This window comes from Labrus mixtus, chromosome 15, assembly GCF_963584025.1.
Source record: "Labrus mixtus chromosome 15, fLabMix1.1, whole genome shotgun sequence".
Taxonomy (NCBI): domain Eukaryota; kingdom Metazoa; phylum Chordata; class Actinopteri; order Labriformes; family Labridae; genus Labrus; species Labrus mixtus.
In genome coordinates, this window is record NC_083626.1 from 28,914,264 (window position 1) to 28,926,763 (window position 12,500).

Below are 12,500 nucleotides of genomic sequence, written 5' to 3' on the forward strand. Positions count from 1 at the left end.
GGGATGCCGTCCTCCAGCCTCCTCAGAGCCACTTTCTTCAGAGCGACCGTCTCTCCTGTCTGACGGGAAACAGCCAGCCAACATTTTATTTATCAAATAGGGAAGATTGTTTTTGTAAAGAATCAACATCGAAGAAGATTTTGGGAAACTGAGATGTAATATTTGATATTTTTTATTATTATTTGTGGAAATACCTGGCAGACAATAAAAGATAAAACAATAGTTAGTGTTGTTGAGCAGCAGGTTTACCCCGATGTGTTTGGCCTTAAACACGATGCCGTGAGCTCCTTCTCCGATCCGACCCAGGATACTGTACTGCTCCATGTTAGCAGGCTGTGAAACACGATGTCAGAGAGAGAGAGAGGACTGAGATCTTTATTATTTAATGTATAAATAAAGTGTTGGCTCTTTCTCTGTAGGTTATATAAATCACTTTGTGTTCACACAGGTGGTGTAAACGTTTTGTTTACCTCAGAGGCATCTAATGAGAAAAATGATCCGTAAATACCTCAATAACTAAACTCTTATTAATCTCATGAACTGGTTGAAGCCAGACAGACAAAGACATTCAGAATCATAAATACTTTCATTAATCCCCAGGGGGAAATTGGGTCGTTCCAGTTGCTCTTACATACAATATAGCAGTAGAAATGTGGTAATAAAAACATAAATATTAATAAAATAAGGAAGGTAAAAAAGATAATACAATAATAATAAGTATATACTTGAGATCGGCGTAGATTACAACCTCAAAAACGCTCCATAATTAAGAATAATAAACTTTAGAAAAAGGCTTTCCGTGTTAGGAGCTTAGCGCTAGCTAACTGTTTGCTAACGTTGCCATGGTAACCTACTAGCGTCTAATTCAACATGTCGACATTTCCCGCTTTAAAACCCGCTCCAGGTGTACGTAACGGACCACGTTAGTCCGACATAAACTACAAACACTGAGAGTTTCGTCTTTTAAACAACACTTACTCGTTCGGGTTTGAATAAACGGGGTTTAAGTCATGAGAGCTAGGTAAAGGGACGCCAATGGTCCGCCATGTTTGTTTACAGTGACGTCACGAGACTGGTCCAACTCCAGAACCGAGGGAGATAGAAGAGACTCACCTGTCAGCACATCAGCTTATAAAAGATATAAATGTAACTTATATATGTATGTTCTATTCCTTCTAAAGGTAGGAAGCCCCTGAAGACCCAAAAAGTAAAGACACTTGTCGTTTACACGTCACGTTGTTTTTCCATGTACTCTAATTCTGTGACTCTGGTGCTTTGGTTTTATTTTGAAATCAGGAAGTACTATCTGACGTTTGACTCTATATCCGGAACAGAGCGGTGTTTACATGAGGCTGATGCATGCTAACCTCCGTGATGATATCCACGGATGTATAACGACTGTTTGTGAATCTATAATGACTCAAACACGTTAAACTTCACCTCAGTGGGACACTCGGCGGCGGTTAATCTCTCTAAAGGCGGGAAGTTCTGATTTTAAAGAACGAGGTGACGATGTCTCTGCCTGTTCATGCTAATACTAACGTGGACCGGAAGGTGTTGCAGTATGAAAACTTCATTAACGAAGTTCTGAAGAGAGATTTACAGTAAGAGACAAAACAGCTGCTCACTGCAGCACCTTCACATTATAAATATATAAATATATATATTAGGACAGTCAGGATGAAGCTCACCTGTAGGTTTTTAATCTGCTTCTATTTGGTGAAAATTAACTTTAAACTCCTGATTTTACTGAACGTTGATGTTTTTCTTCTTCTATGTTTTCCAGAAAGGTGTTGGAGCAGAGAGACTCAGTATATGAGAAGATCTCTCAGTACCTGCAGCTGAAGAACACCATCCAGACTCTGCAGGTACACACACACACACAGAGACACACACACACACACACACAGAGACACACACACAGACACAGACACACACAGAGACACACACACACAGAGACACACACACACACACACACACACACACAGACAGACACACACACACACACACACACACACACACACATACACACACAGACACACACACACACAGACACACACACAGACACACACACATACACACACACAGACACACACACATACACACACACAGACACACACACATACACACACACACACATACACACACAGACACACACACACACACACACAAAAAGACTAGAAAAATTATAGTTGTTGAGATGAAATAAATTAAATTCTTGGACGGACTTCCTGCTGGAGTAAGATCATTTTTACTTTGTGTGTGTCTGTGTGTGTGTGTGTGTGTGTGTCTGTGTCTGTGTGTGTGTGTGTGTGTGTGTGTGTGTGTGTGTGTGTGTGTGTGTGTGTGTGTGTGTAGGAGTCGGGTTCTCAGCAGCTGAAGACAGAAGTGGATCTGGGCTGTAACTTCTACGTCCAGGCTGAAGTGTAAGCTGCTGATCTAAGACTCTGATAGACACAAACGATACAGCTGACTCAGAGGGGATCATCAGGATCACACACACACACACACGTTTAGCTCCTGTTGACAAGCAGGAAAGCAGCTACAGGTCGGACTTGAACCCGGGCCAACAGCTTGCAGGACGCTAGCCTCCTCAATCGATAACGTTACTGAATGCCTCTAAATATGTTTGAATGAAGAAGGTCTTTAACCATCTGACCGACCACTGACCGCTTTCTTTTTAGGTTTCTACATTTTGTTGTTGTGATCTTTTTCTCCCAGGGCTTTTTTTCTTTTTATTCAGCTGTAAGATCAGAACCATGTATTTTTTTTTATATTTATCGTCTGTTAAAGCTGGAAGGATAGCCTGTCTTTTACCCCGCCCCTCTTTCTTCTTCTCTCGGTCGGTCAGGGAGGACTCGTCGAGGATCTTCGTGGCGGTCGGTTACGGTTTCTTCGTGGAGATGACTCACGACGAGGCTCTCAAATTCATCGACAAGAAGACGAGTCAGCTCACAGCGTCAGTACAACATTTTCAATGTCTAAAAAACAAACACAGGGTTGGAAGTGCTGCAGCAGAGGCACCTTTTTTCCTGTGGGTGTTTAATTCATGCAATAAGTGTCAGCCTCCAGCAGAGGGCGCCAATTTATTACAACAGCAGCACAAATCACTTTTTGAGAGCTCCTTCAGGAAGTTCCTGTAATGATCCATTTGAGATAAATCCACCGTCAGATGACAAACATCCTGAGTCTCTGAGTGTCTGTTGTGTGTTAGCTTCATGCTAGCTGTTTCCATTGTTTTGATTGAGAGATGCTAACTAATGCTACATGTGCATGTTTCAGCTTCACGGAGCAGCTCACCAAAGATTCAGCGAAGATTAAAGCCAACATCCGCATGGTGCTGGAGGTCTGTTTCACACACACACACACACACACACACACACACACACTCCCCTTTATCCCCTTTAAATCAATGAATATATGATTTCAGGGTCTGATTATTTATGATCACAAAGAAACATTTTCGTCGTATTTGTTGTTTGTGTGTTTTCAGTCAGACTCAACAGAGGAGAAACCTGATTGGCTGTTTTTCTTCTTCTCCTCTTCAGGGTCTGAGGGAGTTGCAGGGTCTGACCGACCTGCCGGAGAGCAGAAGAAGAGACGTGTTCTAGACTCTCCCACGTGTTGGACGATCAGAGCATCTTTAAAATCACAGAGGTTCAACATGGACGTTTATCTAAACATGGCTGCTGATGTTTGAAGTGACAGACGGCTGATCCATTCAGACTGAAGAAGAACATCACTGAGGGAGGAGGAGGAGGGAGAGTTTGCTGTCCTGTGCTGCTGATTAAACTCTTCATTCAGGACTTTGTCTAACTGGACAAACAGGGCACAGACTAAACCTCTCCAGGTTGAGCTGGAGGACAAACAGGATGCTGAATGAGTTGAAGGAGAGATGCAGATGTTTCCCATCGGCTTCATCTGTGTGTGTCCAGGATGTGATCCCTGGAAGCAGAAGGGACACTGCTCGCCTAACCGAGCAGCAAGAAGAAGAAGAAAGTGTGTTTGATTCACATGTTTTTTATTTTATTTTGAAGGAGAAAATGTCCCCAAGTGTCTGACTCTAACTTTGCTGACAGGAAGTGTCCGTACTCTTTCTCATGGCCACACAGACGGTGACCGATGCTTCCTCTTAAAGTGTGAAATCTGCAGCTGAGCTCTTTTTTTCCCATGAATTCAAATCATTTGTAATCTGTGGATGTTTTGTAAATCTTTGAATATATTCATTAAAAACAAACATTTACTGAAAAATATGGACTGATCAACTTTTTCTGGTTTCAGTGAAAGCAAATCTGAGCAACACGGCGACACTCTTAACATGTTTGGCTTTTGAAGTGGAAACCTCCGGTGTTGAAAAATGAAGCTGATGCTGAAGTGTAACATCCTGCAGTTCCTCCAGTGTCCACTAGAGGCTGGCTGCAGAAGCACAGGAAGTCACATACACACCCATTCTAAAAAGCCTGTTTTTACAGCAGAGATTAACATGTTTACAGCCTGGTTCAAAAAACCAAATAGGTGTGATTAGCTCATGTCTCGATGGACACACACTGTACGGGGGGTGAATGTTTTGATGACTCATCAGTTTTGATTTGATGAAGGAAAAGAGTTTTTCACAATAAGGCGTGTAGCTGACCTGATTGACAGGTGGGCGCGGTGTAACGGTTTGTCAGCTCCAGCTCTCAGCCTGTCGTTAGGTTGACTGAAAGTTAGACTGAGACAGCATTTCCAGCATGGAGACCGCCATCGATGGGACTCCAGCGCCCCCTGCAGGAACAGACGGGGGACGCTTCAAACATTCTTATTTACAGTCTTTGGTTTTGACCTTTTATATCTACAGCGGTTAAAGGTTTAGTTATTCCAGAGTTCTGCACCTCGAACCCACAGATTTATTGAAAAGGTTTCAGGTCACAGCTGGAAACAGGAGAGTTCAACATTAACATGACCCTGATGTTTTGTAGAATATACAATAAGTAACATGAGACGCCCTGCAGCAGATTTTAACTTCAGTCACAAACACTGAACAGTTAAACACGCGTTAGACCTGATGTTATAAATATAACATCTGTAGTATTCTTTCTATACAAACTCTCCGCTGTCGGCTCGGGCTGCTCTCAGAGATGCTCAGTCAACAAAAAGAACGGAGCCGGTTACCATGGAAACAGGATGCTAAATAGAGTCGGTGCGTAAAGAAGCTGAGAGATGACTCTTGAAATAGACTCCCACACAAACAAGAGAGAGAGAGAGAGAGACTGCAGCTGAGCCTGACTGTAAACGGTCAGAGGTTTGATGCCCGGCTCAGCGGCTCCTCGGCAGAACTCTCTCTGTTTGTCTGAAGGGACAGAAACTAAAACACGTGTTTGGGAGCTGCATGACTTTTTGCTCATATCGATATTACCTATACGTTTATCACTTGTGTTACCTTCTATACAATATTACAGTTTTTTCAAACTTCATTCACTGGGAATTGTATCCAGAGTAAACGCGGATTCTCGTGGTGTGACTGTTCCTGACATTTTTTTTTTAAGAAATTCTGAACGTGACGATAAAAAAAAACATTTTTTGTTTATCAGTTTTCCAGCCAACAAAATTGTTGATTAAATGATGAACAAACAGAAGGAGCTGAGCCTCGTGTAGTGCTGACGTCACCGTCGTGTTGCTGCATGAGTACAGCCGCGTGCTGAGTCAAGCTACCGGAAGTCAGGGGTTTACTACGCGGATTCTCCTTCACAATAAAAGCGCACAGTTTCTGTCGACGCTGTCTGCTTGAGATCACATTTAAACAACATAAAAAAAAAAACTTTTTAGATTAAATTAGAGAAGAACTGAGATTCTGAGGGATACTGAAGTTTACCAAACTGCCCTTTGTTTCCTTTATACCTTTATTAGAGCGCTCTGTTTCCTGACAGTTGAGGTGAGGTGAGTCTGCCTGTAAGAGGTGGAAATGTTTCTAGGATGCAGGATCAGTTGAGTTACACTTAACTTATTAAAACTGTTCAAGCTTGAATTATTTCCCTGGGTAGCATCTGTGCTCCATCACAGACAAGAGCTTGAATCAGTATTTATGGGATGCTGAGGTCCTCCATACAGATCCAACTAAACTAAACGTCCTTATCTGGAGGCAAACCTTTGACAGATTCGCAGTTAAAGTTGCATTTTATTTATTGCTTTAATTTCTTGTCATGTGTACCTTTTACCTGTCTGTGGTCTGAGTTTATAATGGGAATGCTCAATTTTTAGGCTTTTTCTGAAGATCTTTAAATTCATAATTTATGTTTTCAAAAACTACAGAGCCCCTGAAGTCCCAACGAGTGATTGTGCCATTAAGACAATTATGTTTGTTGTTCGGACAACACAACTATCTTCAGAGGCGCTGCTACTTAACAGGCAAGGCTGGCAACCCCAAAACGGGGCCCCTTACTGGCCTGGGGCCCCCCCGAGGGCTGACAACCTTTAAACTGCAGCAGTGGCTCAAAACGTGCAAATTTTGCAATGACAGTTGGAAACCTCCCAAAGGGGCCCCATCTGACAACTCTCTCTCACATAATAGTTGACTGAATGATTCTTGTCGAGCCATAAATATTAATTATTTTGTTGGTGTAGCATCATTTGTAACTTAATGGGGATGAACGCTGGTTGGATTCCCCCTGTGAATCTCTGCCTTGAGCCCAAACAGACTCCAGAGTCACCACTGGTCCGAGGGGCTCCCAGTTAACCTTTGCCCCCACAGACTCTGGAATCGCCACAGACTATCTGGTTCCCACATTTTTATCATTTAACTTGAGCACACAAGATGATTTTATTGTTCCAAAATGATTATAACCTGTTCTTACAAGACAAACACTCATGTTCACAATATAATAAAATAACAAGATAATTATCTTGTACCCAAAAGTTTTCATTTATCTTCTGTGAACAAGATAAACAACTTGTCCTTGCACTCTAAGAACAGATATCTGTGCACACAGTATTTTGACTTTTGGGGATTTCAGGGACTCTGTAAAAAAAAAACTACTTAATTAATTTTACTTTAACGTTCATGAACAAGAAGATAACTTGTTCCATAAGATCACTTGTTTCCACGAGATAACTATGTTGTTTTTTTTTGAAGATTTATTTTTGGGCTTTTAATGGATAGATAGGACAGTGGATAGAGTTGGAAATCAGGGAGAGGGAGAGAGTGGGGAATGACGTGCGTGAGGGAGGCCACAGGTGGGACGACAGCCTTCATGCATGGGGCGCGCGCACTAACCACTGCGCCACTGCACCACCAACGCCCCGAGATAACTATGTTGATAGCACAAGAACACAAGATAGTATTTTTTACTTTTTGAGGCTTCAGGGACACCGTAGAAAAACCCTTTAAACATTAATTATCATCCAACTTTCATGCTCAAGATAATTACTTGTTTCCACCAGATAAAAACTCACAAGATAATATCTGTATTTTTGGGACTTCAGGGTGTTTGATACATTTTCTACAATTCTACAATTCTCTTAGCAGACTCATTTATCCAAAGCGACGTACATCAGAGAGTAAGAACAACACAAGCAAGGATCTAGAAAAAAGAGAACAATGTCAGTAAGAGCAAACGATCAGCTTTGAGTCTGATTGGACACACAGGTGCTGACAGGAAGTGACCAGAGGCAAAGCACAACATTGAGGGCAGTTCTTGAGAGCTCTAATCAGTATAGAAACCATCTTATAAGTCGTCGTTATCAAACAAAAACCATCGTCATTACCATCATCATCATCAATAATATGGAGACCATCATCATTAAGTTAGTAGGTATTCATGAAAGAGCTGGGTCTTTAGCTTTTTCTTAAAGGTGCAGAGGGACTCTGCAGATCACATGGAGTTTGGAAGTTCATTCCACCACCGGGGGGCGACAGAGGAGAAGAGTCTAGTCAGAGACTTAGGACCCTGTTGTGAAGGTTGGATCAGACTTTCATTGGCAGAGCGTAGTGGGCGGGAGGGAGTGTAGACATGGGTGGCAGTAGCTCAGTCTGTAGGGACCTAGGTTGGGAACCAGAGGGTCGCCGGTTCAAGTCCCGGTGCAGACCAAATATGGAAGTTGGTCTGGTAGCTGGAGAGGTGCCAGATCACCTCCTGAGTATCAAAAAAGTAAATCTTAAATCTAGACCTGGATCAGAGAGTTAAAGTAAGGAGGAGCAGTTTTGTAAGGGAGTTTTAAATTTGATTTTTTTAATTCAGTATTAATTTTCTTCCTTTTTTCTCATTAAAGGATTTTCCTGCTTTACTGTCGTTTCAGATTTGTTTTCAAATATTTAAACGCATCTGATTAATCGATTTAGAAGCTGTAGGCTCGACGGACTTTTATTTTGACACTGTTCACCGGAAGCTGAGTGTGTGTTGTGTTTGTGATGCTACTCTGACTTCAGTGAAAAGTAGTGAGGAGGCGTTCGTCCAAACAGGAAGAAACTGGGAAAAACACCTCGAAGAGAGAGATGGAGTTACCTGTAACGGACGGACGCCGGAGACCCCGCACAGGAGACTAAACACCCGGAAGGATTTTAAAAACTACTTTCCCTCCGTGTCGGAGGAGTGTGGACGGTTTCCGGGGAACTCTGAGGATCCAGTCCGCAGTCAGCAGCGCTGTTTGGGGGCTGACGCAGGAAGGCGGGGGGCTGTCAGAGGAGCTAGGCTAGGCTAGGCTAGGCTAACAGCTTCAGCTCCCGGAAAGAAAAGTAAAAACATGGATAAACTTTTTGTGGCATTAAAATGAGCAGCAGCCTTACTGTTAAACTGTTCAGTAGATACAAATAATAACTTAAACGCCTAAAGAAAGTGTTAGCTGCTAGCGTTGGCATTGCTAGTTAGCCAGCTAGTTAGCTCCCATGAAGGCTTGTCAACACAACAACAAGCTGTGACAGCAGGAGAGGAAACACAACAACAAGCTGTGACAGCAGGAGAGGAAACACAACAACACACTGCACCTTAACTCTCCTGCTAATCTGATGAATTACACCTTAATTATCATTAGCATGTTAATTAGCAGAAAGCTATTTGCTGCTTCAGGCTACAAACTTGCAGGTTTTTTTTAATTTTGATAATTAAATTACTTTTCCGTTTCTCTCGGTGTTTTTTCCGGGAGGTGTTTGTTCGTTGGTTGGAGGTAACTTTGAATCCCCGTGCTGTTCGGTGTGTTAGCATGGAGACACAGCAGCCTGGCAGCAGCTCGGAGCGGTTACATAACACCAGCAGGTCGCGGGAGAAGCTGCTGCTGAACGTCTCCTCCTCCTCCTCCTCCTCCTCCTCAGCCTCCTCAGCCCGGCTTTGACAGCTGTAACCTGCTCTGACAACCGCCCCCCCCCCCCCCCCACACCTCCTCCCCGCCACACACGGACACACACACACACACACACACACACACACACAGAGACAGACGGCACAGCAGCATGGAGGAGGTGTGAGCCTGCAGGGAGAAACAACACAAAGCTGAAGATGGATTCAAACCCGCTCATAAACGGTGAGAGATGCTCTCTGTGTGTGTGTGTGTGTGTGTGTGTGTGTGTGTGTGTGTGTGTGTGTGTGTGTGTGTGTGTGTGTGTGTGTGTGTGTGTGTGTGTGTTCGCTCAGGTGGGATGGTGGAGCAGGTATTATCAGGACACTGCATGTTGAGTTTGATTTGCTTTCACACAGCGTGCAGAAACTTGCAGCCTCTCAGCAGCTCCACACACAGACAGGTGATGTAGAGTGTGTGTCTACAGGTGTGTAAAGATGTCTGCACTACAGCAAAGATCTGAACAGAGATATTTCCTTAAACACACTTCAAAGGTAAATCCCCTCCAAATGATGACAGCCTTGAAGGTTTGTTGTGTCCATGAAATATCTTCTGCCTTCATACATATAGCAACATGTAACTCCTCCTCACAGTACTCACAACAATACCTCCATTTTTGTTTGTGTTTGTTTTGTTGCAGTACATTTTTTTTTTACCTTTTGTATGAAGGTGAGTTTCAGGTCTCTGAAAATTCTCCTTCAGTAAAACTCAGTTTAAGGTGTTTCTGTGTAGATGGGTAAAACAGAGAGTTGTCACGCTGTGCGGCGGACATGGCGATATTTTGTCATCCGATTACTTGACTAATCGTGCCTGGTTTTACACGCTCCTCTCGTGCCCTTGATTCCACAGATGTTGATGTAACCGAAGTGAAGGAAGTAAAAAAACAACAACAACAGCAATGGACTCACAAACATTTCCTTGTATGTAAATTCCCTCTCACACGCAGCAGCATCTCGTCTGTCAACTTTTTGCATTTTGCTTCCTTCTCCGTTTCTTTCATTTCGTTTCAGCGAGACGTCTCTGGACTGTAGATCCTTTGTGATCTTTGGCGGTCGCTCGTGTGATCTGACTTTGAACTGAACCGGTGAAAGCAACGAGCAGACAGAGCATCCTGCAGAAAGGGTCACTTGATGTTTGCGATGATTTATGAAAGGTTTAAATAAGATCGTGAACAGCCAGATGTTTTCACAAGAAGTCATGCTTTTTTTTTTCTTTAAGATTTATTTTTTTGCCTTTATTAGAGAGATAGGACAGTGGATAGAGCCGGAAACCATGGAGAGAGAGAGTAGGGAAAGACATGTGGGAAAGAAGCCACAGGTGGGGTTTGAACCTTGGCCGCCCGCTTGGAGGCGCGCACTAACCACTGAACCACCAGCGCCAGCAGTCATGCTTTAAACTAAAGTAAGAAACAAGGAAACACTAATCCAACGTCGACCAACGGGTACATCACCTGATCAGCTGATAGAAACACCAGGATGTACCTTCATTCCTTCGACTGTGAATAACTTTGAATTCTTCTTTTTGGGTCTAGTCCGTCATAGCGATGAATATTCTGCGTAAAATGGGCAGAAAATCCAGATTCAAGGACGCATTGGAAAACTGAGTCGAGCTGGGGATCGAACCCCTGACATTCCGGTTGAGAGACGACCAACTCTACCACTGAGCCACAGTAATGCATGTAAGAGTTTAACAGAATTTCAGCCAATTATGGTAAATGGACTTGAGCTTGTAAAGTGCTTTTTTGGCCTTCTGTCTTTCTTCATTCGGCCGCCGTCGAGGCAGCGGGAGCAACTCGGGGTTAAGTGCGTGGGATCTGGGCATCGAACCCAGACTTTCATGTTGAGAGACGACAGACTCTACCGCTGAGCCACAGCCACTAGTCCTGCATGGTGTTGGCGGTTTAGGATTTAAATCCTTTCTGGCAGATTTTGTCAGGTGTTCTTTGAAATTGACTCGCTGTCCACAATGAGTGAGTGAGTGAGTGAGTGAGTGAGTGAGTGAGTGAGTGAGTGGCCCCCGGCTGGTCACATGACCCCCCTGACAGAGCGTATGTGTAAAGTGTTGAATGTGCTCTGAATCACTTTGACACTTTTATTCATAAATATTAAGACCTCATTGACGCTGACTGTGTTTGTGCAGAGGCCGGCGCTTTCAACCGGTGATTTTCATATTCACGTGTTGTCACGGCAACAGTGAGTGACGCATTAATGCTGCGAGTGTTAAACAGTGTTTGTGAGATATGACATGTTTCTCTGATGATGATGTGAGTCACAAGCTGAAGGATCAGATCTGACTGTTGTGGAGATTTGTACTGACTGACTGAAACCACAGTGGAACAGGAAGTGGTGAGGAAAGCACCGTCTTCTTCTGTGGTGGAGAAAGTGGTTTGTCTTTCTGACTGCCTGAGCTTTCACCTCGGCTCTGTCGGAAACTCTTTAACAAACTCTTTCTCCAGGAGATTGGTTTCTGACGGCTCGTTTTATGACAGAGTAGTAGTAACGGGGTCGGAGGAGAACCTGCACAGGCTCAGGTCGGTTCAGGCTCGACTGCTCAGAATCTCCCTGTTCGACTTTCATTCATAAGAGATCAATAACTGAAGCTGATCAGCAACTTTTGATGGGAACAGGGATCACAAAGCTGAGACATTTTTCTTTATTAGTTTGCACAGATGATAAGAAAACATACAGTTGGCATAAGAGTTGACATTAAAACTCTTTCCCTCCCGCCCATCCCAGTTAACTCCATACCCACCCACCGAGTCAGGGATCCTATTCCCACTCCGGAGGTCGCCTGTTTCCACAGTAGCCTACCCAGGAGTCTCATTCACACTCATGCATACTAGGACAAGGAGCAAGAAGAGAGAGAGGAAATAATCAATTAATAAAGTAAATGAAGAAAAAAACATTTTTAACCAGCAAGGATCAGAAACTAGATTCAATCTGTTGAGTTCCAGCTGTTCCACAGTGTTTGATGGGATCCCCTCTGTCTGTTGCTCTGGTTGTTCTGGTCAGATTTGAGTGAGTCAGAGCGGTGCGGAGCTCCGCCGGTCTCTGTGGGAATAAAGCATCGACGCAGTCTGCCGTTTGTTGTAGAGAGGCCCGCGGGAACACAAATGTGTATAAATTAAACAGCTTTTTTCTTAACCCCATGCTCTTCCTGTAAAACTTGACTCAGGCCCCGTGCCCCCCCCCCTCCCC

At 43.6% G+C, this 12,500-nt stretch overlaps 3 protein-coding genes across 6 annotated transcripts in view; 2 read left to right on the plus strand and 1 right to left on the minus strand.

Annotated features, from left to right (window-relative positions):
• cdk20 (cyclin dependent kinase 20) overlaps positions 1 to 345 on the minus strand; it is a 4,904-nt gene extending 4,559 nt beyond the window's left edge. Inside the window, exons 1-2 of the mRNA XM_061058451.1 lie at positions 250 to 345; positions 1 to 59 (exon numbers count right to left, since the gene is read on the minus strand). The exon at positions 1 to 59 is cut by the window's left edge and continues 55 nt beyond it. Of these exons, the coding sequence (XP_060914434.1) occupies positions 1 to 59; positions 250 to 324 (134 nt within the window). The 5' untranslated portion in view covers positions 325 to 345. The remainder of the gene's footprint in view (positions 60 to 249) is intronic.
• A 996-nt stretch (positions 346 to 1,341) lies between these two features.
• uxt (ubiquitously-expressed, prefoldin-like chaperone) lies at positions 1,342 to 4,251 on the plus strand. Its single transcript, XM_061058406.1, has 6 exons — positions 1,342 to 1,604; positions 1,787 to 1,868; positions 2,359 to 2,426; positions 2,852 to 2,959; positions 3,283 to 3,346; positions 3,549 to 4,251. Exons 1-6 carry the CDS (start codon positions 1,513 to 1,515, stop codon positions 3,609 to 3,611), a joined length of 477 nt encoding a protein of 158 aa, XP_060914389.1. The 5' UTR covers positions 1,342 to 1,512; the 3' UTR covers positions 3,612 to 4,251.
• A 4,165-nt stretch (positions 4,252 to 8,416) lies between these two features.
• The window catches only part of elk1 (ETS transcription factor ELK1), a 17,561-nt gene continuing 13,477 nt past the window's right edge, over positions 8,417 to 12,500 (plus strand). For all 4 annotated transcript variants that reach the window (XR_009676031.1, XM_061058442.1, XM_061058445.1 and 1 more), the window contains exon 1: positions 8,417 to 9,489. Coding sequence is in view for 3 of the 4 variants with exons in the window: in XM_061058442.1 (XP_060914425.1) it covers positions 9,465 to 9,489 (25 nt within the window). In the remaining variant the exon portion in view is untranslated. The remainder of the gene's footprint in view (positions 9,490 to 12,500) is intronic.